At 41.9% G+C, this 23,296-nt stretch overlaps 1 protein-coding gene across 1 annotated transcript in view; it reads left to right on the top strand.

Moving 5' to 3' along the window:
- The window catches only part of DERA (deoxyribose-phosphate aldolase), a 58,334-nt gene that overhangs the window by 18,068 nt on the left and 16,970 nt on the right, over positions 1–23,296 (top strand). The window contains exons 5-6 of the mRNA XM_054386887.1: positions 279–413; positions 7,949–8,077. Coding sequence (XP_054242862.1) covers positions 279–413; positions 7,949–8,077 — 264 coding nt within the window. The remainder of the gene's footprint in view (positions 1–278; positions 414–7,948; positions 8,078–23,296) is intronic.

The raw sequence follows: 23,296 nt of genomic DNA, 5'->3' as shown, positions 1-23,296 counted from the left end.
TGCTGGAAGCAATAAATACTGTAGGCTGCTTTGGAAAAGTTTAAGGCATGTGAAAGAGACCTTTTCACCAGATACATGTTGCTGGATATTGGTTTTTGAGGGAAGAACTGGCTGTGAATGAAGAGGGTAGGATGAAGGGCATTTAGATGTTTTGTATCAGGGTAGGGATAAAAAAAAGAGTAATTTTCAAACTCTTTGATGTATTAGAGGTGTATGCAATTTGATGATCAATTTATAAAATATTTTCTTCCCTCTGCCTGCATCCCCCTTCTTCCTAGTGGCTGCTGGGTTTCCATCTGGACAAACTCCTCTAGAAACCAAACTGGCTGAAATAAAGCTAGCTGTGCAATATGGTGCCAGAGAGATTGACATTGTCATTAGCAGGAGTCTGGTGCTGGCTGGCCAGTGGAAAGGTAAGGATCCACCCTTTGGCAAGGAACCTAAACCTCTGTATCTGTATGTGCAAACTGTCTTTTTGTCTTCCCCAAGTCTTAATATCAGTCCTTGAAGAATTTGGTCCCTCCCTTAAGAGGGGATAGTCTGGGGCACTGGACTAAATAAGAACAACACAGCTAATTTATGATGAACAATTGCATTATTAAAAGAGAGAATACTGTTACAAGATCCTGTCAGGCTGGGCATGCAGAATGACACTGTGTTTTGAAAATTCAGGTCTATTCTTTCTGTGCCTTTAAAGGATGTTGTGTACAGGATTAAAAAACAAAACAAAACAAAAACCCAGGCAAGTGAAATGCCTAACTATTTGAATAGTTTTGTTAAAACTCCCAAGGGGCTGCTAATGTAGATGATACCTTGTTAAATATACATGTTTCAGTTTATGACAAAAATATGTATTTTAGTTGTTTTCTTTTTCCTAAAAGTTGTGGGTACAAATTGACTCTTCATATTATTATTGATGTTCTCCTGCCTGTAGACTACTGCTAATTAGTAAGAACAATAATGCTGAAGATGGTTTTTGCTCTAATTGCCTCCTTAATGTACTGTGAATAGTGTGCCTTAAGTGCTGACAATGCTCCTATAACTAATCACCATGTGGAAGGTAAACACATCATTGTCTGGGAATGAATTTTCCACCTAGTCTCATAATGCAGGGCTGTATTGCCTGTTTACTTGGAACACTTCTTAAAGGACCCTGGCACTTGAGTTTGGTTAAGGAAGTACAATCATCATGATAACAGAATCACAGAATTATTGAGGCTGGAATAGACCTCTGAGATCATCAATTCCAGCCTATGACCTAACACCAACACATCGACCAGACCATGTCACTAAGTGCCACATCCAATCTTTCCTTAAACACCTCCAGGGATGGCAATTCCACCACCTCCCTGGGCAGTCCATTCCAGTGTCTGATTCCCCTTTCCATAAGGAAGTGCTTCCAACCTAAACCTCCCCTGGCACAGCTTCAGGCCACAAGTTGCCTGGGAGAAGAGCCCAACCCCCACCTTACTACAACTTCCCTTCAGGTAGCTGTTAAGTGTGATAAGGTCCCCCCTGAGTCTCTTTTTCTCCAGCCTGAACACCCCCAGCTCCCTCAGCCTCTCCTCATCAGCCTTTCCCTCCAGTCCCTTCCCCAGTCTGGTTGCTCTCCTCTGGACCTGCTCCAGCACCTCAAGATCTTTCTTGCAGTGAGTGGCCCAGAGCTGCACACAGTGCTCCAGGTGAAGCCTCACCAGTGCTGAGTCCAGGGGCAGAATTCCATCCCTAGTGCTGCTTATGCTTGTGATGCTAATATCAGTCTGGAGAAGAGAAGGCTCTGAGGAGACCTTATTGTAGCCTTCCAGTATCTGAAGGGGGCTAGTAGAAAGCTGGGGAGGGACATTCTAGGATGTCAGGTAGTGATAGGAGTAGGGGGAATGGATCCAATCTAGAGGAGGGGAGATTTAGATTAGATATTAGGAAGAAGTTCTTCACCATGAGGGTGGTAAGACACTGGAACAGGTTGCTCAGGGAGGTAGTAGAAGCCTCATCCCTGGAAGTTTTGAAGGCCAGGCTGGATGTGGCTCTGGGCAATCTGATCTAGTGGAGGGTATCCCTGCCCATGGCAGGGGAGTTGGATCTAGATGATCCTTGAGGTTCCTTCCAACCCTGACAATTCTATGATTCTATGAATATATTTTTAATCATTATTTTCTCTTGCTGCCTGCCTTCACAACTTCAGCAGTTGTTGACAAAAGTATGTGTGTGGTAAAGTGCTTTATCCTACCATACATATATTTTTAGCTTCTATTTTTTTAAGTGCAGTAATTGGGATCACCATTATGGAATAGTGTTGCTTTGTGATTTGTTTTAAAGACTTGTTTGGTTATTAAATATTTTAGCTTATGTCCAATTATGTCCAGTTATTTTACAGAAGCTCTTAAATATTGTTGGAGCTCTTTATGGCACTCATGATATTTTTTCTAGTTCTTTGTGAAGGAATTGCTAAGATTTTTTTTAACAGTGAACATGAAAGCAGTTTTATTAGACAACTAAATTGCACTGGAAAATAACATTACATGAGATTTAAGTTTATGAACTTATATACCTTTTACCACATATTAGCTTTAAAAGCAATGCTACTTTAGAGTAGTTTACTCCACCATTGTCTTGTATCATAGAATCAGTCCTTGACAAAGTATGGATTAAGCTTAAAAATCACACTTCAAAGAATGCGGAGCATGTATGTAAAGAGTGATGAAGCTGACCAACTGTTGAAAGGAACTGGACTTACTGATTTATTTATTCCTGTTATCAGTTAATATGTTGCTGTACCTTCTGAAACTGGCTGGGGTGCTGTAGTGTTACTTTTAATTACACAGCTACACTGTCAATGGCTTGAAAGGTATTGTTAAATCATTATTTGCTCTGTCAGTTGCATTTCTCTACAAGAAAAGGGAGGAAGCCCTTTTTATGGAGTTTGAAGTTGTCCCTGCTGATTGCAGGGGGATTGGACTAGATGACCTTTAAGGGTCCCATCCCACCCAAGCCAGTCTGTAATTCTGTGAACATGGCTGCATCCATGAAATACATGGAGTGTAACCCCAGTATGAAAGCTGCCTTTTAAAGTCTGTTGATAATTATTCAACTGTGAGTTTAGAGGCTTTGTTCAGGGATTGGGGCCTTGTTTTGTGCTACATACTTCATAAACAGTGCAGAGAAAACACACTCCCCACTCCAGAGAGTTGTTTGTTGTTGAGAAATATTCTAGCTGGATATACAGCTTTCTAGATGTGCAAGCTGAGATCTCGGAGTGTAGTTGCACAATTTCTGTCACATATTGTCAGGAGCAGCTCAAGACTCCTGAAGCCAAGCTCTGTTTTCAGTTTCACGTGAATCACTGGAGCCTGGAGTTGCACATATGTGGCTGAGAGCAGAACTGAAGGAGTTGTGTTGTGCTGTTAGCCTTGTGCTTGTCATTTTGTTAACAAACCTGCCATTAACATGCAAGACAGGAGGGATTCCAGCTCATTTTCCAGTTTCTCATCATGATTACCTTGATCTTTTGGTCTAACAGAAATCGAAACATCTTCCCTCCTCATCTCACTTCCTACCCTTAACATCAGTCAATGTGACTGACTAAAGAAAAACAACAAATAAGCTGAGGTGTTTTTTTCCCCTTTTTTTCTTTTTTAAAGAAAAAGTGTTTTTATTGCCACATTTTTGGAGAAGAGCTGTTTCTTCAAAATTTAAGCTGGTTGTTTCCTTGCCCCCCCCCTCCCCTTTTAATATTTTTACTTCCTCTGTGGAAAATATGGATTTATCCCCTTTAGTTTGTGATTTTTAAGACAAAATGTATTAGACTGAAGCAAAACACCATCCAAACAGTCTAGGGCAGGTAATAGCCAGCACTGACTGTCAGGATTGTTTGCTTGAGAAATATGTAGAGGGAGGAACATTTCCTTTGGTATATTTAATAGCTGCTAAAAATCAGTATAAAGGTACTGAATAGGTCCAGTTTTAGGAAAACTGCAAGAAAACCACCTTTCAACACTTTTATAGCAGTGAAATTAAAACCACAGCTATGAAAGTCATGTTTGGTTTTGTTTTGTTCCCCCCCCAATAAGATCTGAATTGTTCTGACTTCTGTAAATGCACCTAGTAAAAACAAATCTAAAGTTCATGGAAGCAATAAGAGATCTTAAATAAGTGGTTGTGAAGTAGGAGAGTCCTTATGTCGCATCCATTTTAACAGCTAAGGCAGTGGAACTACTACAGATTGTATCATTGAGCATCTGGCTCCGAATATATTCTGTATAGGCTGGCTTGCTTTGTTTGTGGGTTTATTGGGGTTGTTTTTTGTCTGTGTTTTTTGTTTGGCTGAGGTTTTTGTTTGTTTGGAGATTTTTTTGCCTGTGGGTTTTTTGTTTGGGTTTTTTGTGTTTCTTTTTTTCTTGTTTGTTTTTTTTTTTTTTGGTAGTTGTGGTGTAGGTTTTTTTGTTTGTTCTATCTTGCTTTGAGTTTTGTTTTTTGTCCCCTCTGACTTAAGACTTAGACTTTTCTTCAGAATGAGGAGTGTTAGTGCTGTGTTCAAGATGCTACACAGTACTGTAGATTTGCTTTGAGAGCTCTCGATGTGCTGTTCCTTGGTTTTGCAGTCAGAAGGAGAATCATTTGCAACCTCTTCCTGTTGGCTTTATGCCTGCAAGGTTTTCAGTGATAAGAGGTGATTCCAAAAATCTTTGTGCTACTGCTGCTAACCAGAGAAGCTTTTTTCTGCTGTATCGGTCACAAGTGTTACCACAACTGCAGTGTCCAGCTCTGCTCCTGATCAGCTTGACAGAACTGAGTAGTTAAGGCTTGGACTTTGTGGAGGCAGAGACTGTCCCAGGAGAAGCCCAGGACCCCTTAAACACTGGGTGCATTTTCAAGCGTGATTGACTCCACCCATGCTTTAGACATTTGCCAGGGAGTTTCAGGATACTCAAGTTATTTGTGCCTTGATTTAAAACAACTGAGTACTGAAACTTTTATTTTTGAAAGGAGTGGGAGTGTTTGCACCTGCTCTGTGTCAAAGCAGTTCCTGCTTGCACTGGGACTGCTGTGCTCTGGCTAATTTTGTCTGTCCCAGAGGTAGCTGCATTTCTATTTGTGCTGTTACTGTCAGGTTGAGAATGTCCTATGAATGCCAGCTATTGTCTGCAATAATTGGTCTCTGAATAAAGAGCAGTATTAAATACCTACATACTTGCCCCATTAAAGTGTGCCCACTTTTCCACCACCTCAGCTAACCTGATAGACACAGATGATTGAAGATTCTCAGTTGTTCCTGTCCGTGGGCTGATGCATGCTGTCAGCTAGTGAGACTTCAAATGATCTTGGCACTAATTGCACATAAAAGTGTCTTCCAACAATAAGGAGGGTGGTGTAGCTGCAGTACTAACTCCAGTGAACAACAGCTGTGAGGACATAATTTTTTTCGTTGAATCTTAACTTAAATGTACATTTTGTTGATTTTATTTTGACGTTTTTGGTGGCATATCTTAAAAGGCAGAGAAAACTCTTCTTGTTACCAAAAGTAGAAGAACATGAAAGCTGCTTTCTTTGGCTTTCCAAAAGCTTCAGGAAAGAGTCACTCCACAAGCAGAGACTGCATTTGGATCTAACATGAGCAGTGCTATCAAATGCACAAGAAAATAGCACTGCTTTTTTTTTTTTTGTTTCCTTTTTGAGTCTCAATTTGATGTAGGTTTCAGGAGTATCACCAATTGATCAATAAAACATGTTAGACTGCATGCTAGTACTGATTAATTCACACCTTTGGTACACAGTAAGAAACAAGGTGAAGCTTGGTGTCTATAAAGGGACTTGCTAAGTGCATTAACCAGTTGTCTACTAATGTGTGTGGCACATCTCAGAGGACCACCCCAGTGATCCCAGTGCTGGCCTCATAGTGTGCCGATGGCATCAGTAAGATGTGGCAATGCTGCAGGCAGAGGAGAGGTCCAGCTGTACAGCAGCTGAAAACACCTAGTAGTCCTGAGGGGGAGGACTGAGGGGAAAAGAAAGCTAGAATTGCTGAAAAAATTTACTCCTCAAAGCCTTATCCAGGACTTTTTTAGCAAGCGAGCTTTGTTTTAAAGCTGTATTTTAGACTTTAGTAAAAAGCCTTTTTGGTTGTGTCTTTGAAGACTGGGTGTGATTTGTCTTGGGACTGTCTTGCAAAGTATCCTGTTTGCTTGTTGTGTGTCTTTTTATTTTTTAAATTATTACTCAAATTCCAGAAATGCTAGCTGTGTCTGGTAAAGAGCTGCTTTTCTCTCCACACTGGAGGAGTCTTAAATATCCCCAAGCGGCCAGCTTCTAACAGCTACGTTTCAATAATTTCTAGCTCTTTTAGTCTCCCTTTGCTTCAAATTTTGTGGGAGCATTGCTGAATTCTACCAAAACTGATGGAAGGGTTTCCCTGTCCTCTTTGTGTTGTGTTACCTAACCGGGTCTGCAAGTTCCAACCTTTTTACGGTTGGTTATGTCCAAGTTTATTCCAGTCCTTACTGAATCTGTGCAAATACAAAACTGCTAGAAAGTTGAGCGTACCTCTGGCTGTGACACTTTGTAAATCTGAAAGCAGGAGTTTGTGAGAGGATGGTCCGCTCTGGACCATGTCCATGAGCACCCCCATGCTGGCCTGCCCTCCCTGCCCCTGCTTGTTCCTGGCTGCGGCTGGTTATGTGGCTGGCAGTGCACTGGGAATCTGTGAGCAGGTGGGATGTGTGCTGGTTTGTTTCAGGGTCATGCTGAGTGCTTGGAGATGAGACCTAAGGAGACCTGTAAGTCACAAGACAGACTGATAACAAGAAGCCCTCCAAAGGCAGTGGAGAGCTTTCTGTGGGGAGGGATTTGGTTTTTGTTTTTCAAGTAATGTGAAGATAGAGAGAGAATGGTCTGCCATATCTGAGATCTGAAAGTCTGCCCTGCTGTTTGTGTCAGTGCCAGCGCTGATGTGTGTAACACTGGCTCATGACACACCTCCATCCTGAACTCCAGCCTGCTTCCTCAGTGAGCCTGGCCAGCAGAAGCTGCCCTTGCAGCTGTAGCTCCACAGCATGCTATGCAGATGTTGTCCTGCTGGCCCTCTTGCCATGGTGCTTTCTTCACCTTTGCCAAGGCCATCTGAGGTCATGGCACAGGATGCTCCAAGTCCTTGGTAACCTTATAGGCAGTGCAGCTACTTGAGGTATTTTGTAAACAAAGATCCATTTGGATTTGCTGGTCCTTGAGGTGTGGTCCTAGACCTCAGTCTCTCCTCACCAGGGCTGTTAGCAGACAATGTTGATTTTTTTTCAGGAAATTCTTAGTTTCAAGAACCTTTAATTGTGATGCAGATGTCCAAATACACACATCAGTCTCTGTGATCAGACTTCCTGAGATGGTCCCATGGTACTAGGGGGAACAGTAGGAAGCAAAGCTAACAGGAGTGTGGAACCTCCAGGAGTAACCACTGGAAGCCAAGAGAGATATATCATGGCACTAATGTTTGTAATTGGACAAGTTGGTCACATTTTTGATGTCTTTTAGGCTGAGCACTTTGGCAAATGTGGCTGAAGGGGACAGAGTGGGTGATGACACAGAGTGGACAGGAAAACATAACAGTCTCTGTGTACTGATTTAATGTACTAGCATATTTATTGCTGAAAAAGCTGTTTTAAAATAAATTTTGACTATGATAGCATTTTTTTTACTCCTGATGTATTCATGAGTGTTTGACATACTGTGCACAATCTTAGTTTTGAGAGAACTGACATTAATAGCTTTTAAGTAAAGCCTGAAACTGGGTGGCATTGTTAATTACCTCCAGTCATGTAATTTATTGAACTTACAAAACTTAAGTTCTTGAGTGCTATGACTAATTATAAGATGGGAAATTAATCCAGCAGTGGAAATTACAGCCATACTTGAAAATGTCTCTCAGGCAACTTTGATCATTGCCACATGCTTTTATCCACAGGTCTCTACGAGGAGATCCGTCAGTGCCGTCAGGCTTGTGGAGAAGCTCACATGAAAACAATCTTGGCAACAGGTGAACTGGGGTCCCTTGCTAATGTCTACAAAGCCAGCATGATAGCCATGATGGCAGGTAGGTACATGCAATTTTCTTTTTTTAAGCTAAGAATGTCTTTGCTATGTTATTTATGAAGCTTAAAAAATTTTAGTCGTGAAAGTTTAGTTTTGCCAATCACAGGAAAAAAAAAGTGCAGCAATTTCTGAAGCTGCAGGGGTGGTAATGAAATGTCACTTATTTTGTCTAACCTACAAAAATTGCATGAATTGGTAACACTTAACACTGACAGAACTTGTGGGAATGAGGAATATTTGTTGTCAAATGTCTTCTCCTTGGTATATTTAGTAAGGGCACATGCATTTGGGACAGATTATGCAAACAGTTGTGGTGCAGTAGATGACTTGTAAGCTGATCTGAAGATTCCTCCTGAATCCTTACTGTTCATGAAGGTTTTTGTTAAAATAAATGAAGAGAGCAATATCAGTTTTCTATTATAAATATGCTGCTGAGAATGAATGTTACTAATGCAGAGGGTGCTTTGAGAAACTAAACATTCTCTTACTGCTGGCGTAAACCTGTGGTTAAGCAGTTACTCCAACAGGGTGAAAAAACCCCCACACTTTGATTCCTTCTCAGCAAAAGTGATTTAATAATATATTAGGCAATTATGCTGACACTAGCCTTAGCATGGAATTAATATTATAATTGAAAGGACTGATTGCAGAAAAATAAAATCTCCATGGTGGTATCAGATTTTGCTGACTTCTGTTAAAGTACTTTACAGGACACTTGGTTGCCCAGAGAGGTGGTTGATGCCCCTTCCCTGGAGATTTTCAAGGTGAGACTCAGTGAGGCCCTGGGCAGCTTGGTCTTTTTGGGGATATCCCTGCACACTGCATGGAGGTCAGTCTAGATGACCTTTGAAGGTTCCTTCCAGCCCGGACCATTCTATGATTCTGTGATTTCTGGTTTGCAATCACTTCTTCTAACCAACTCTGTGAGAGTGCAGTTCAGGGAAATGAGCTGTCCTGGAAATGCACTGAGGGGAAAGGCCAGGTGTGCTCTAGCCAGCACTGGGATGGACTAGGTTATAACTGGTTTTGACTGACACACTCAAAAGCAGTGACAGTTGCTACTGGCAGTTAATTGACACTTCAAAAAGTATTCATTCTTCCCTATCTTCGGAAACTCAGTTACATTTGACCTGATGTTTAGGAGTCTGCCTGCATTTTATTCTGAACCTTTCAGCTAAAAAAACACATTCCCATGAGCAGGGTGGAGCTTTTAGGGGCTGTGTATAGTTTGTCTGTGTTATGTTTTTGCACAGCTACAGCCAATGCAGACTGAATGCAGCAAAGCACTTGCTTGAGCCCAGATGTGCAGTAGTGTTATCCTCTCTGCAGCTTTGGGTCTGCACCAGTACAGTTTTCCCTCATTGGACCAGGATTTGAGGGTTGTGTTTAATGCCATCTTTAAGATGGTGAGACACTGGAACAGGTTGCTCAGGGAGGTGGTAGAAGCCCCATCCCTGGAGGTTTTTAAGGCCAGGCTGGATGTGGCTCTGGGCAACGTGATCTAGCGTGAGGTGTCCCTGCCCACGGCAAGGGGTTGGAAGTAGATGATCCTTGAGGTCCCTTCCAACCTTAACAAATTCTGTGATTATGTGATTCTATGCAACCCCCAGAACTGGTGATTAAGGATATGCTCTTTGAACTGTGTTCCAGACACCTGCTTCTTCCATCATGCTTGAGAGAGGGTTCTTCAAGTGTATTGATATAGGGAAGTGTAAAGATGTACTAAGAACCACCTGGGTTCATCTGTCTTCTAAACTTTCCCTCATTTTTGTGTTGATTTTTTCCCCCCTCTCTACTGTAAGCTCTTCAGATGTGGAATTTCTTCTTAGTTCAGAGCAAGAAAAATTCATCCAAGTGCATTTTCAGTATTTAAGTAAACATTCAACTTGCTGCTGACCTCATTGTATCCTTACAAAACTCTGTTTATCTACTTTAAGTGTAATGGGAAGCGTTTCAGGATTTTACACACTTAGCTGCAATGTCAATTGGTATAATCAGATACAATTATTATGCCAGTAAGTATTGCTTTTAATTGGAAGAGGTGTAAGAAATACACATTTCCTGTTAATCAGACTGATGTTACTGATCATGGTGATAATTTTTTGTAATATGGAGTAGTGAAAAACTCAGGTTGTAAAGCATTGGAACATTTCAGATTTGTTGCTGGTGTAATTTGTTTGAAATACAGCAGATGGCCCTATTGTTAATGATTTGCCTTCCATAGTTACTCATTTTACAAGATCCATACCCATCTGAATACATGCAGTAATCTCCTTTTTTTTGAGTCTCTTACTTTTTCTTTGTAGGTAAGTATGAAAATAAGAATTTATCGGTGCCCTACATACATTTATTTCAGGCCAGAGTTTCTGACTCTGGTTTGTCAGAACTGCTGAGAACCTCAGATTCCAGTTTAATTTTGTTTAATTTGTGTATTATTTGTAGCATTTTTGGTGAGAGGGTAATTCGGCACAGTGGTTTTAAATCCTGTCTTTAGTATCTATAATAATTTTATTCAGCTGGTACCATGATTTAAAAGAAAGAAAGGAACAAAGCAGAGGTCTCTGGTTTCAACCAGATGTTTCCTGTGACTCCTGTGGATATGGCAGGCCCTGGCAACTTGTATCTGAAGATTTAAAAGCAACCACTCTGATAAACTTGACCTTAGTAATTAGTTTGATGTGGGGACATTAGTTACACAGTAGAGTGGATTCAATTGCCAAACTGGCTTTAGAAGTTTTTGCTGCATCTGGTCAGTTACTCCTGTCCTTTACACCAAAATATGGTGCCCCTTCAGCTGTGCTGTAAAAAGTGCTCATCATGAAGCATTGTGAGCTGAGTTTTCAAAGTAATACACTTGAAAATTGCTCCAGAAAAGGGTTAACTGTTTTACTGTGTGTTTTTTATGCTTGGTTGGCAATTTTTTTTAAGATGACCACAGCCTCAAAAATCTGATTTACAGCCTTGCCTTACGTGATGTTGTATCAGTCCAACTGAGGACATAGTGTGCAGTCCTTAAACTCTTTTCACTTCACTGTGCATAATGTAAGGGAAGCATGGAGGGAGCACAAAATCCTAGACTCACAGGTGTTTACATTGCCCTTGCTGAGCATGCAAACATTCACCTGGGTCCTGAAGCACAAAGCCACTTAGATGTGTTGCAGTGTGTGTATAAAATATATCTGTTTCCCACCTGTCTCATTTGTGAGCCTCAGAAGGCTGATAGCATAACACAAAGCTGATTTATCAGTAGCTCTGTGTTTAAAAAGCTTTCCTGAGATGTCTGGGACTTGGTCTCTCTGACTGAGGTTTTTCACCCACACAGTGGTCAATTTAACAGTGTATTTATTGTTGAGGATCTCAGTTCCTCCTGATAAAGTTGCTCTGCTTTGCACAAAGCAATTAACTGAACAGGGAATACAGCCCAGCTGTCTCCTCTCCCAAATAACTTTCCGAAATTTGTATGCAGTCTTCTTGTGCTGGACTGAGCAATTATTGGTGTATGCTGAGAACTATGGCATGCTACATTTGGTCTGATTCAGCTAGCAGGTGTGATGTCACACACTGGATGTGAGGCCAGCTGTACAGATCATTGACTTGAAAAGGGATAGTAAGAGGTCAAAAAAACATGCACGTCCTCATTGCCTGGGACACAGTACTGAAGGTGTGGTCTAACCAGTGCTGAGTACAGGGCAGAATGATTTCCCTGATCCTGCTGGCCACATTATTCCTGATCCAGGCCAGGATGCCATTGGCCTTCTTGGCCACCTGGGCACACTGCTGGCTCATGTTCAGCTGCTGTTAACCAGTACCCCCAGGTCCCTTTCTGCCTGGCTGCTCTCCAGCCACTCCGTCCCCAGCCTGTAGCACTGCATGGGGTTGTTGTGGCCAACGTGTAGAACCTGGCACTTAGATGTGTTAAATCTCATGCCCTTGGACTCTGCCCATCTGTCCAGCCTGTCAAGGTCCCTCTGCAGAGCCCTCCTACCCTCTAACAGATCAACACCTGCCCCCAGCTTGGTGTCATCTGCAAACTTACTGATGATGGACTCAACCCCCTTGTCCAGATCATCAATAAAGATACTGAACAGGATAGGGCCCAACACTGATCCCTGGGGGACACCACTAGTGACAGGCTGCCATTTGGAAGTGGCACCATTGACCACCACTCTCTGGGCCTGGTCCTCCAGCCATGCTCAGGCTGGAGTGCTGTGCTTGTGCACTTTTATATCCAAATGAGATTGCTTAGGCCACCTCTGCAGGCAAACAGCTGTACTCTGAATCACAGCCCTTGCAGGACTCCTCAGAAAGCATTCACTGCACACCAGCAAGCAAAGCTGAACCTAGTGAGACGTGCAGGTTCTGGCAGTGCGCTGGAGGTGGAGGCCAGTTAGAGAAGTAGTACTTTGCACAACGTGTCTGTGTACAAGACATTGATGCTTGCACCTGCATGAACTCTAGAAAAAAGGGTTACTTCACAGTGAGGTATGTGAATAATTTGCCTCTATTTGAAGCAGTGGCTCTTGGCTCCTGTATCCAAAATCGTATCTACAAAGTGGGTGGACTATTTTTGCTTCCTTCTCTAGCATGCTACATAAGGAGACAGACATCAGAATGGGAGCAGACACCCAGTTCTCTTAAATTCTTTTAGCCATACCCTTACAGGCTTGACTGACATGTTAAAATTCTTCTGGAATATTTAAGTACCTGTCTCTCAGTGAAAGAGGCTGACAGCCCTCTAAGGACAGTGACTCACTTGGCAAGAATAATCTTTGCAGTGCTAAGGAGGGCACAGTGGCAGGTGGGATTGTACACTGGTGGCTCTGTGTCATTACCAAAGGAGCACGCTGTTTTCAGGTAGGTGACCAAAAACAAGCTCAGCATTGAATTAAGGCAGTTTTGGTCATTGATTTATAAGAACCACGGCAATTTCTTGGGCTTCTTGAAGGTCTTGATGGTGATTTGAGTACAAGAACTTCTCCAGGGAAACTGACTCTATCTCTGACTCTACCAGACAGTTTCCAGACAAAAAGCAGGCAAACTAATCAGTGGTTTTCACTGCTTGTTGTATATTAGTGCAAGCTATGTCCATTACCTGTGCCTTCATAGCATCTTGGAATGAACAGTCCTAAGGAGCACAAATAGTTGATGCTTTGACACTGTTCTTTCCAAAATGAACAGAAATAATATAGCCAAGCAGCAAGGAAAAGCTGTGTTTTGCAGTTTTCAGGAGGGCCCACTCTCAGTTCTTCCAGGCTTCATCCTGCTTTACAGAAGTAGTTCCACTTACAGTTTTTACAGCAAATCTTAACCAAACTTAAAGCCACAAATAGGCTGGCTGTGTGCTGCATCCAGAGAGGGACTACTGTGTCTAGTCTTTGACTCTAAAAGCAGAGAGCATTGCCACAAGGTTGCCCCAAAAAAAACTCAGGTCATGGCAGTACTGCACGAAGACATTTCCTCAAAAATCCTCAGGCCCAGAGCATCCCAGTGCACAAAACCCTTAGTCCTGAATTAAGGAAAGATACAACAATTTAGTGATTAGAAGAAGAGAGAGTCCAAGACACGTGGTTTGGAACATCACAACACCAACCTTTTACCTCAGTCCTAAATAAGGTTTTTACACTGTAGCTATTATTGGTGCAGATCTATTTTAGTATGAATAATGGGAGGACAAATATTAAGGTACCAATAGCTATTGCTGTGTTGAGCACTGTCTTGCAAAAATTAATTCTGGGCAGGTTTAGGTGGTGTGGCTGTAAACATGCTACATACAAATGCAACCATTTAAGTGCAAGGGATGACGTTCCTACTGCTGGATGTGGACCACCATGATCCTAAACTTCTACCAAACAGCTGTTTTGTGAGAACTGAAAGAGAAGAAAGGGAACCAAGCTAGCAAAATTTGCCTGAAAAGCTAGGTATATTTTGGCAAACGCAACAAACATAGGAAACAAGTCTAGTGAATAAGTAATACTACTTGCCACTTAGCACTTTGTCTTCAAAGCACACACTGACATTGGCAGAATAAATCTTACAATTGCTCTGTGAAGTATAAGAAAAAGATAGCAAGTCAAAAGTCAATCTGAGATAATTTGTGAGTTCCAGGCTTTAAATCCCACAGTCAACCCAAAAATTGAGGGTACACTCAATGGCATGTGAGTTGTATTATGTAGTGATTTAAATATGTGTCTACAACTTCAGCTCTAATTTAATACAAAATCAGTCTTCAATCCAGAGCATTTCCAAGTGAAAGGCAAACCAAGGGAGGAGGCTTGGTAACATATAAAGCAAGAATTTATGTCTTGCTTTAGGCATCTGAAATACATCCAGTTGAATTGAATTTCAAGTGTATCTATAAAGGGCACATTTTACCCTGTAAAAGGTCCATGAGAAATCTGTGGCAATGCATGGCTCTCATCTTCTAAAAGGAGATTGGGTCAGAATTGGCAGCTCCTTTCTGCAGATGTCAGCAGGCTCTGAGTGATTTCCAGGGTGGCAGATGATGTCAAGCTCTGGCAGTCCAGTGTAGGGCTGGAGACAAACTACTGGTTGGAAACAACTGGTGGTTGAGCCACCAACCCTGGATGTGTTTAAAGGTTGTTTGGATGTGGTGCCTCGGGATATGGTTTAGGAGTGGACCTTGTAGAATAGGATTCTGGGTTGGACTTGGTGATTCTGAGGGTCTTTCCCAACCTGAATGTTCCTGTGATATGTGATTAGTTAAGTCCTCACTCTTTTGAATGTATGGGATGAGGACTTGTCACCTGACTGATGACTAAGACTTCCTTGGTCACAGTCTGGTGACTGTTTCCTTTCTCCCTCCAGCCAAGCAGGAGCCAGAGTGAGTCCAAGGTGTGATGTGGATTTCTTGCTGCTACAGCTGTGCTCACTGGCTGGGGAAGGTGGCTGTTGAAATGCAGTGTATTCTTACCTCTGACTTCTTGTCTTCAGAGAACAATGCACAGTACAGAGAGACTTCTCCCACCTGCATTGTCAAATTGCAGAGAATAATCCCTTTTTTCTCTGGTTGTGATCTTCTGGCAGTACAGATTAGATCTAGCGTGGGCATGAGCACATTTTAAAATTTCTGTCAGTTTACTGAGAGCACAGAAAATTATGTTTATGTCGGCTTTCTGCTGTCTGTGTGCATGCAGACAATACCTCATTTGTCCAAAGCTCTGCCCATTCCTTTAGAGAAGCTTGAATTTGCAGAGTTTGTACTACTTCAGCACTTTGCACCATGCAGATGCAGTGTTGTGTGTCGTTTTAGGAACATAGCCTTGGTTACTGTGTTGAATATGTAGAAGTGGTTGCAGTTGGCTGCTGTAAGAGGCTCATCAGGACAGTAATTAACACTATGGAATTATATTACTAGTTGGTAACTTTTCTGTCTGTTTGCTGCAGCAGATGTCCTGAATTCTGCATAGTCTGCGGTTGTTCTGCACGCTCAGAGCTCTGGTTAACATCACTGAAATCTTGGTGAAAGGAACAAGCACAAAACATGCTGTGGAAAACCAAGATACACAGCAGGTCAGAGAGGCACAGTGTGCATGTTCAGTAAGACAGTACAAGGCTGCTCCCTTAAATGAAGCAATTGCCCATAAGCTTAACAGTGATGCTGCAGCCAATCACTAGAAATGATGTAGGTGTGATAGATAAGCTTGGAGTAGAAAAGTTCTAACAGTGCAACCACAGGTTTGAATTACTGATGAAAGTCCATACGAAGGGCAGTAACAGAAAATGTTGGCCTTGAGTAAAGCAGACCTTGAAGAAATGCAAAATGACTTAAAAGTCTGTCTGGAACTCAATAATGTATCCATAAGCAATCAGAATTGAAATAACAGGAAGTGTTTGATAAACATTAGGTCAGGCTCTAATGAAAAGTCTTTTCAGTAGAATCAGAAGATCAGCAGAAGGATAAGCAGAGGACAGAAGTAATACATAAGAGAAATAGATGTTGGGGGGTGGGGGGATAAGATACCAAGAGTCTCTGAAGGGAGAACAGAGTTAGAGTGTATACAGTAAAAGCTGGTTTCTTTGCAGTATGTTAAGCTAGCAAGCCAGACATGCATGCAGTAGCACATTTCATCATGCATTTATCTATGTGCTTACTGTCTGTGCTACCTGTGCAGCTATGTCTGAGGGGAGAAGTTATCTGGGGCTGTTCGTATTTGTCATGCCAGGATGCCTGACAACTCAGTTTGCTAATTTGTGAAAGGTCTGTGTTATTACAAACAGAAAATAGCAGTAGCCTTCTACTGGAGGGCTATCTACAAGATAGTCCTTTACTGAAGTCAAAGAAGAAATGGCAGTGTAAACCAGATGACATTTGTCAGCTCTGTATTGTTTGATTTTGTGTTATTCACAACTCTACTTGACTATCTGCCTCCACCATCCCCATTTACAAATAGAATCAGTGCTCTTTCCAAGCACTTCTCACCAGAAGGATACCAAGTTAAGTTAGGCAATGAGAAGATGGGTAGGACTGAGGCAGCAGAATGGTTCCTAACTTATCATCACCTATGTTACCTGTTTTCCCACATGTAAAATTAACATTGCACATTGCCTACTAGAGCTCTGTGAGGTCCAGTAAATTAAGATCTAAGCAGAAATACGTTCCTTTCCTTAGAAGGCAGAAATTTTCCATGCCTATGCATGAAAACAGAATACCTAGATGGAAATTGGGAAACAGAGCAAGAGAAAGTCTGAAAAATTTCTGATGGGAGCTGCTGACTGATTTGCTGGTACAGCCAGCCCTAAGAGCAACAGTGGAGGTGGGAGCTGGAGCCAGCTGGCCCTGTGCAGTTAACAGATCAAAGAGATAAATGACCAGTGAGTGAGCTGCAGGAAGCCACAAACAGTTTATAGGAAGGAAATGATCTTTCATGCCAGATTCTTTCAAGTTGGGATTCAAGCCTGGAGAAGAGAAGGCTCTGGGGAGACCTTATAGTGACCTTCCACTACCTGAAATGGGCCTACAGGAAAGCTGGGAAGGGACTATTTACAGAGACCTAGCGTTAGGACACGGGGCCACAGTTTTAAACTGGTTTAGATTGGATGTTGGGAACAAGCTCTTTACCATGAGGGTGGTTGAACACTGGAACAGGCTGTCCAGTGAGGTGGTGGCAGCCCTGTCCCTTGGAACATTCAAAGTCAGACTTGGTGGGACTCTGAGCAACCTGATCTAGTTGGGGATGTCCTGCTTACTGGAGAGGGAGTTGGACTAAAGGACCCTTCCAACCCAGTGCATTCTGTGACTGTATGGTACTTTAGGGTAAATGTGTATTGCACAACTGACCAGCACTGCCTGTAGCAGCAGGGAAGTCACCTCACAGAATCACAGAATGTTAGTGGTTGGAAGGGACCTTAAAAGCTCATCCAGTCCAACCCCCCCTGCCAGAGCAGGATCACCTAGAGCAGATCACACAGGAATGCATCCAGGCAGGTCTTGAATATCTCCGGAGAGGGAGACTCCACAACCCCCCTGGGCAGCCTGTTCCAGTGTTCCATTACCCTCACAGTGAAAAAAAATTTCCTTATATTTCCATGGAACTTCCTATGCCTCAGCTTCCACCTATTGCCCCTTGTCCTGCCATTGGGCACCCCTGAGCAGAGCCTGGCTCCATCCTCTTGACATACCCTGCAGATCTTTATAAACATGAATGAGGTCAGCCCTCAGTCTCCTCTTCTCCAAGATAAAGAGCCCCAGCTCCCTCAGTCTCTCCTCATAAGGAGGATGTTCCACTTCCTTAATCATTTCTGTGTCTCTGTGCTGGACTCTTTCAAGCATTTCCCTGAGGTCCTTCTTGAACTGAGGGGCCCAGAACTGGACACAATATTCTAGATGCAGCCTCACCAGGGCAGATTAGAGAGGGAGGAGAACTTCTCTCGACCTACTAACCATGGCCCTTCTAATACCCCTCAGGATGGCGTTGGCCTTCTTGGCCAGAAGAGCACATTGCTCCCTTCAGCTGTTTTCATAGCACTTCATCCAAAGCATTCTTTTAAATGAAAGAGTTCTTCCGTGCCTCCTGTACACCCCTTCTGCTTTGCTTTGTTTAGCTTTTGCTTCTCCCTGCACCAGAAAGCCCCTACAAGAAATCATAGAGAAGCAGGAGTGTGGTAACCCCCCAGTAATTCCAGAGCTTGTTACTGGATCTCAGGAAGGTTTTGAACCCTGATCTGCAGATTTCTGCTTTTTGACCTGTAGGAAGGTGGCTATTCTTAAACCTTTGAAACTGGTTGTGAAATAGTAGGTTCCAGTGAGTAAGCATGTACTGACAACACCACATACTGTGGAGAGGGGTCAACCTTCTATTAACAAACGATCCTAAATGCCTGAAGAGCATTTTTCTTTCGCTGATATTCCAGACCCTTGCAAAACATGTTAATTAAGGAATTTCTAAATGGTATGCTTTCAATTTATAGCAACTGATGCAGAGAGGTGAGAGAGTCCCCCTGCTGTGTTAATTTTCCCCATGAATGAAACCTTGTTTCTATGTTAAATAATTTGTTAGAATTTGAGTTAAAACTTCTGGAGTTTCCTATCGCCTCAGCCTCGGAAATGGTTGCACAGTGACTAGGTCTAGTCAAACATGCCATCAAAATAGCACAGCTTCCTAGCATCTCTGAAACTCCAGTATTGAAGGTAATGGTTTGAAAGAATACAATTTTAGAGCGTGGAAATATTATGTAAAATCAAAGGAGGTAGAGGGGACTGTTTATTTCTCTGATATTTCAGGTTGGTTTTCTTAATTCTGTCAGCAGCAGGTGTAAAATTCTACTAAAGCAGCGAAAAATAGGAATAAATATTTAATTTACTGTATCTATCAATTATACAAAATTGGCTTATGAAATATTAAAGTACCTCTTAAGAGATGCAAGTAGGAGCACTAGTCAGAAAATCCTATCCCTTAACAGAAACTTAGATAGATGTGGAAATAAACTAAGCATGATTTTAGGTCCTGGGATATTTTGTTATTTCATTGTAAGCTGGCTAGGCCTAGTGATCCTGCCTATCTAATTTGAAGGTGTACACTTATGACAGCAGAAATGTGAAATTAGATTTCTAAACAGAAAGATGTTGAAATGCACAAGGAAAATACGATCTTGAACATCAATAGGTTGTTTTAAAACACTGTGGACACTCATTTGAATAAACCCATTCACAGAATCACAGAATTTAATCATAAGGAACAGGGATGCAGTGGAAAAACAACAAAGCATAACAAGAGATGGGCACAAACATAAATGAACTACATATTGAGACATTAAAATGGGACAAAAATTAGTCATATGAAACAAGAAGTTTGCCCTAAGGAGGTTGTGGGTAGTTTTCTTACCAATAAACTGTTAAAATCCATTGAGATCAATATAAAGACAGTGAACTTTTAACAGTCATGTCCTATGTCTTAGTGGTGCTGATGCTGTATTTCCAAGTGTTTCATCATTAAGTGCAGAGAAACAGGGTGAATGCCCAAGCTGACTGCTGGGTTGCATGATTCTACAGACACATTCCTCACTGAGCTGAACAGGACTGCTTATTCTGATATTGTTTAACATTTTCTTTGCCTTAGAAATGTAAGGGTTTAACTGGAATTTAAAAGATCTTCTTAAAAGACTCTGTCAGTCTTTTCTCAAAGGAAAATCTTTCTGTCAGAATATGACCATAGGATATAGCAATACTCTCCAGGAATGTGTCCATTTCAGTGGTGCTTGGAGAAAGAGCTTTTTTCCAGCTTGCCTCTGTAGTAGCTTGCAGTACTTTTGGTGAGCTGCACAATAGACTTGAGCTTCCTTGGTAGGTACCTAGGTTACTTGGAGCTTTTCTCCCAAGCTTTCTGTGCTCCTTTGATTTGTATTGCCAAACTGCAAACCATCTTGGGAAGATGTTGAGAAGGGCAGAGGATACTCCCTTCTTCCATATTCTCCCCTACAGTATACTTTGGAATTTCATCCTCTGTTCCCAAGTGATATTTTTTATAGATTCCTTTTCTGAAATGGGAGTTTTTAATTTCAGCATCTCTCAGATAAGATAGTTTCTAGCTTGTGACTGTGCTTAATTAGTAGCTGCCAGAGACAACAGCTTTCACAGGGCTGTCTGTAATAGTCCTGCTTTTGAGAGAAGTTTTTCAAAGACAAAGATGAGAGCAAGGTCCATAGTCTTTGTGGCAAGTAAGGGATCTGGCATCTGATTGCCATTTGTACCTTTGATGTTTCTTCCCCTCTAGGATTTGTACTATAAAGTGACTTCCCTGCAGTGTACAACTAAATACAGATGATTCTTAAGTTCTCCCTAAATCTAAGCTGTAGAAAAAAAATCCTCCTTGATGATGCCAGGAGTCCTTCTTAAGGAGAAAGTCTTCCTCTGTCACCACTGCAGTTGCACATCTAATGTCCAACCTAACAGTCTATCTCAGACATCAAAGAGGTGAAGTCTTGAAGTTTATCAAGAAGATACTTCTCCCAAATAACTTGTGCTAGGATGAGAGGAAATGGGTTTCAGTTATGTCAAGGGAGGTTTACAGAATCAGAGAGTTAACCAGGTTGGAAAAGACCTTCAAGCTCATCAAGTCCAACCTATCTCCCAACACCATCTAATCAACTAAACCATGGCACTGAGTGCCTCATCCAGGCTTTTCTTAAACACTGCCAGGGACAGTGACTCCACCACCTCCCTGGGCAGCCCATTCCAAGGGTCAATCTCTCTTTCTGTGAAGAATATCCTAATATCCAGCCTAAATCTCCCCTGGCACAGCTTAAGACTGTCCTCTTGTTCTGTTACTGGTTGGCTGGGAGAAGAGACCAACCCCCACCTGGCTACAGCCTCCCTTCAGGTAGTTGTAGACAGCAATAAGGTCTCCCCTAAGCCTCCTCTTCTCCAGGCTAAACACCCCCAGTTCCCTAAGCCTCTCCTCACAGGGCTGTGCTCCAGACCCCTCCCCAGCCTTGTTGCCATTCTCTGGACACATTCCAGCATCTCAACATCTCTCTTAAACTGAGGGGCCCAGAACTAGACACAGTACTGAAGGTGTGGCCTAACCAGTGCTGAGTATAAGGAAAGAATGACTTCCCTGCTCCTGCTGGCCACACTATTCCTGATCCAGGCCAGGATGCCCTTGGCCTTCTTGGTCACCTGAGCCCACTGCTCTCTCATGTAGATTGGACATTAGGAAAAACTTCTTTACTGGGAGAGTGGTGAGGCTGCCTGGGGAGGTGGTGGAGTCACCATCCCTGGAAGTTGTTCAAGAGGCTGCAGATGAGAAGCTTCATGATATAGTTTAGTGGTCATGGTAGTTGGGTTAGGATTGGACTCCATGATCTTAAAGGTCTTTTCCAAGCTTAATGATTCTATGACTCTAAGATTTGTCAATTCATTTCTAACAGACCAGAAAGGAAACATATGACGATGTTCCATATTCTGTGCAGCACATGAAACTTAAATTATTGAACACAAAATTGTGAGTCATATGTCTTCAAAAGCCTCCTTCCCACCGCTCCTGGAAAATGGAGTTGTAGAGAGCTCAAAGGAAACACGAAGCTTTGAAATGAACCTGAGCCCCAGGATTAGAAAGCAACTTGGTGTGGTATGATGGAAGAGGGTGCCACGTTCCTCCTAATTTCTAGTCCCCAGCAAGAGAAGGTGGTGCTCTGATACATATTTATCTATATCTGTATGTATATATGTGCCACATACATGCCATTAATAGGTTACTGATTATGCTGTCATCAGGTACTGTTCTTGCAGCTACTCTGGATGTAAGCAAACTGAACTTCACAGCAGCTCGCTTGGGTGGTCACTTGCAGCTTTCAGGCAGGCTTCTTTGGGATGTTCAGCTGGATGGCCCCTGTGCTATTGTCACAATGCCATTTCCAGTGATCTCTGGCACCTGGGCTAGTTACAGATCACTTAGTTTCAAACTGTGTCCAGAGTGTACTGCAGAAACACTGCTTTGTACTTAGAAATAAAAGAAGCATCCTACAAAAATAAACAGCTACTCTGTTCTTTTGAACAACCTCTTGGCAAGTTCATTTGCAGGCACTTGCTTGTATTAAGAACTGAAGGCAGGAGAGAAACTTAGGAAGAAAGTAAGATAGTTTTCTGCTGAAATATTCAAGAGATTAAGTAAAAAAAAAAAAAAAAAGAAGTGTTTGCAAGGGGTAAAGAGAAGCCTTTAGGTTTGAAAGGTTCCTGTGCCTTTCTTACTGTCTTAAGAGCATGATTTTGGAGTGAAACACAGGAATGTGCAGAGCACTCTGCAATCTATGCATGAAAATGCTGCAGATGAGGACAAATAATTAGTAACACAGCTGCATTTTGTTGCTCAGCAATAATTCAGAGAAAGTTTCTGCTGGTCAAGGTCATTGTCTAATGTCTGGTCCACGAAAGGAAGAAGCAGGAGAGGGTCCTGATTATTTGAATGGAACATTCAAATGGTAGGAGGCCAAGGGAAGGTAAAACCAGAATCAATTCCAGTTGGAAGGAAGTAACTAATACAGCATTCGAAGTGTTCTGTATTATTCATAGCTGTGACTCGGGTATGGCTTGTAGGTTTTCTGCATTTTCATTTGCTAAATTAGGTGGGACATCACATAAAGAGTAAAGGAGTCAGTGAAACGTAGAAAAATTTAGATCGTCATGATTATACAAAGCTTGCAGATGCTTTCCCACAAAATGTGAGTTGCTGCAGCACTGATTTTTATGTTAATTTACTAGTGAATAATTTAAAAAGATCTGTTTATTTTTTAATAAAAAGGAAAGATATAAATTGGCTGAGTGTTCCTAATGTTACTTACAGCTGCCATTGAGCAGATGTTAGGGATTCTTAGTGGTGTGCTAGACCAAAATAAGTTTTATGAATAAACAAACAATTTCCTTTTACTACCAATTCTTTCAGGCTGATTCTCTCCCAAATTCACAATAAATGGCTTTTTAAAGTCTCCTCATAAATAATTACCTTTCTTGTGCCACTTTTTTCTAGGCACTTGGAATTTAATTACAATGATGAACTGTTTTAATAAGTTGTTAAATAATTTTATCTTTTTAGGACTGAATCCATTTTCCATTTCCAGTTGACTTCATTGGTTCCTGGGTTTTTAATCCTTTTAATTCTTGCTAGTTTACTTGATACTGCAATTTCACTTCTCTTTAAAAATTCACATTGGAGAAGTAAACAGCACACGGCATCATCTTTTTCTTCTGAGCTCTACGTGCGTACAT

This window comes from Indicator indicator, chromosome 14 (genome assembly GCF_027791375.1).
Source record: "Indicator indicator isolate 239-I01 chromosome 14, UM_Iind_1.1, whole genome shotgun sequence".
Lineage (NCBI taxonomy): Eukaryota > Metazoa > Chordata > Aves > Piciformes > Indicatoridae > Indicator > Indicator indicator.
This window is presented reverse-complemented; position numbering and strand designations above follow the sequence as displayed.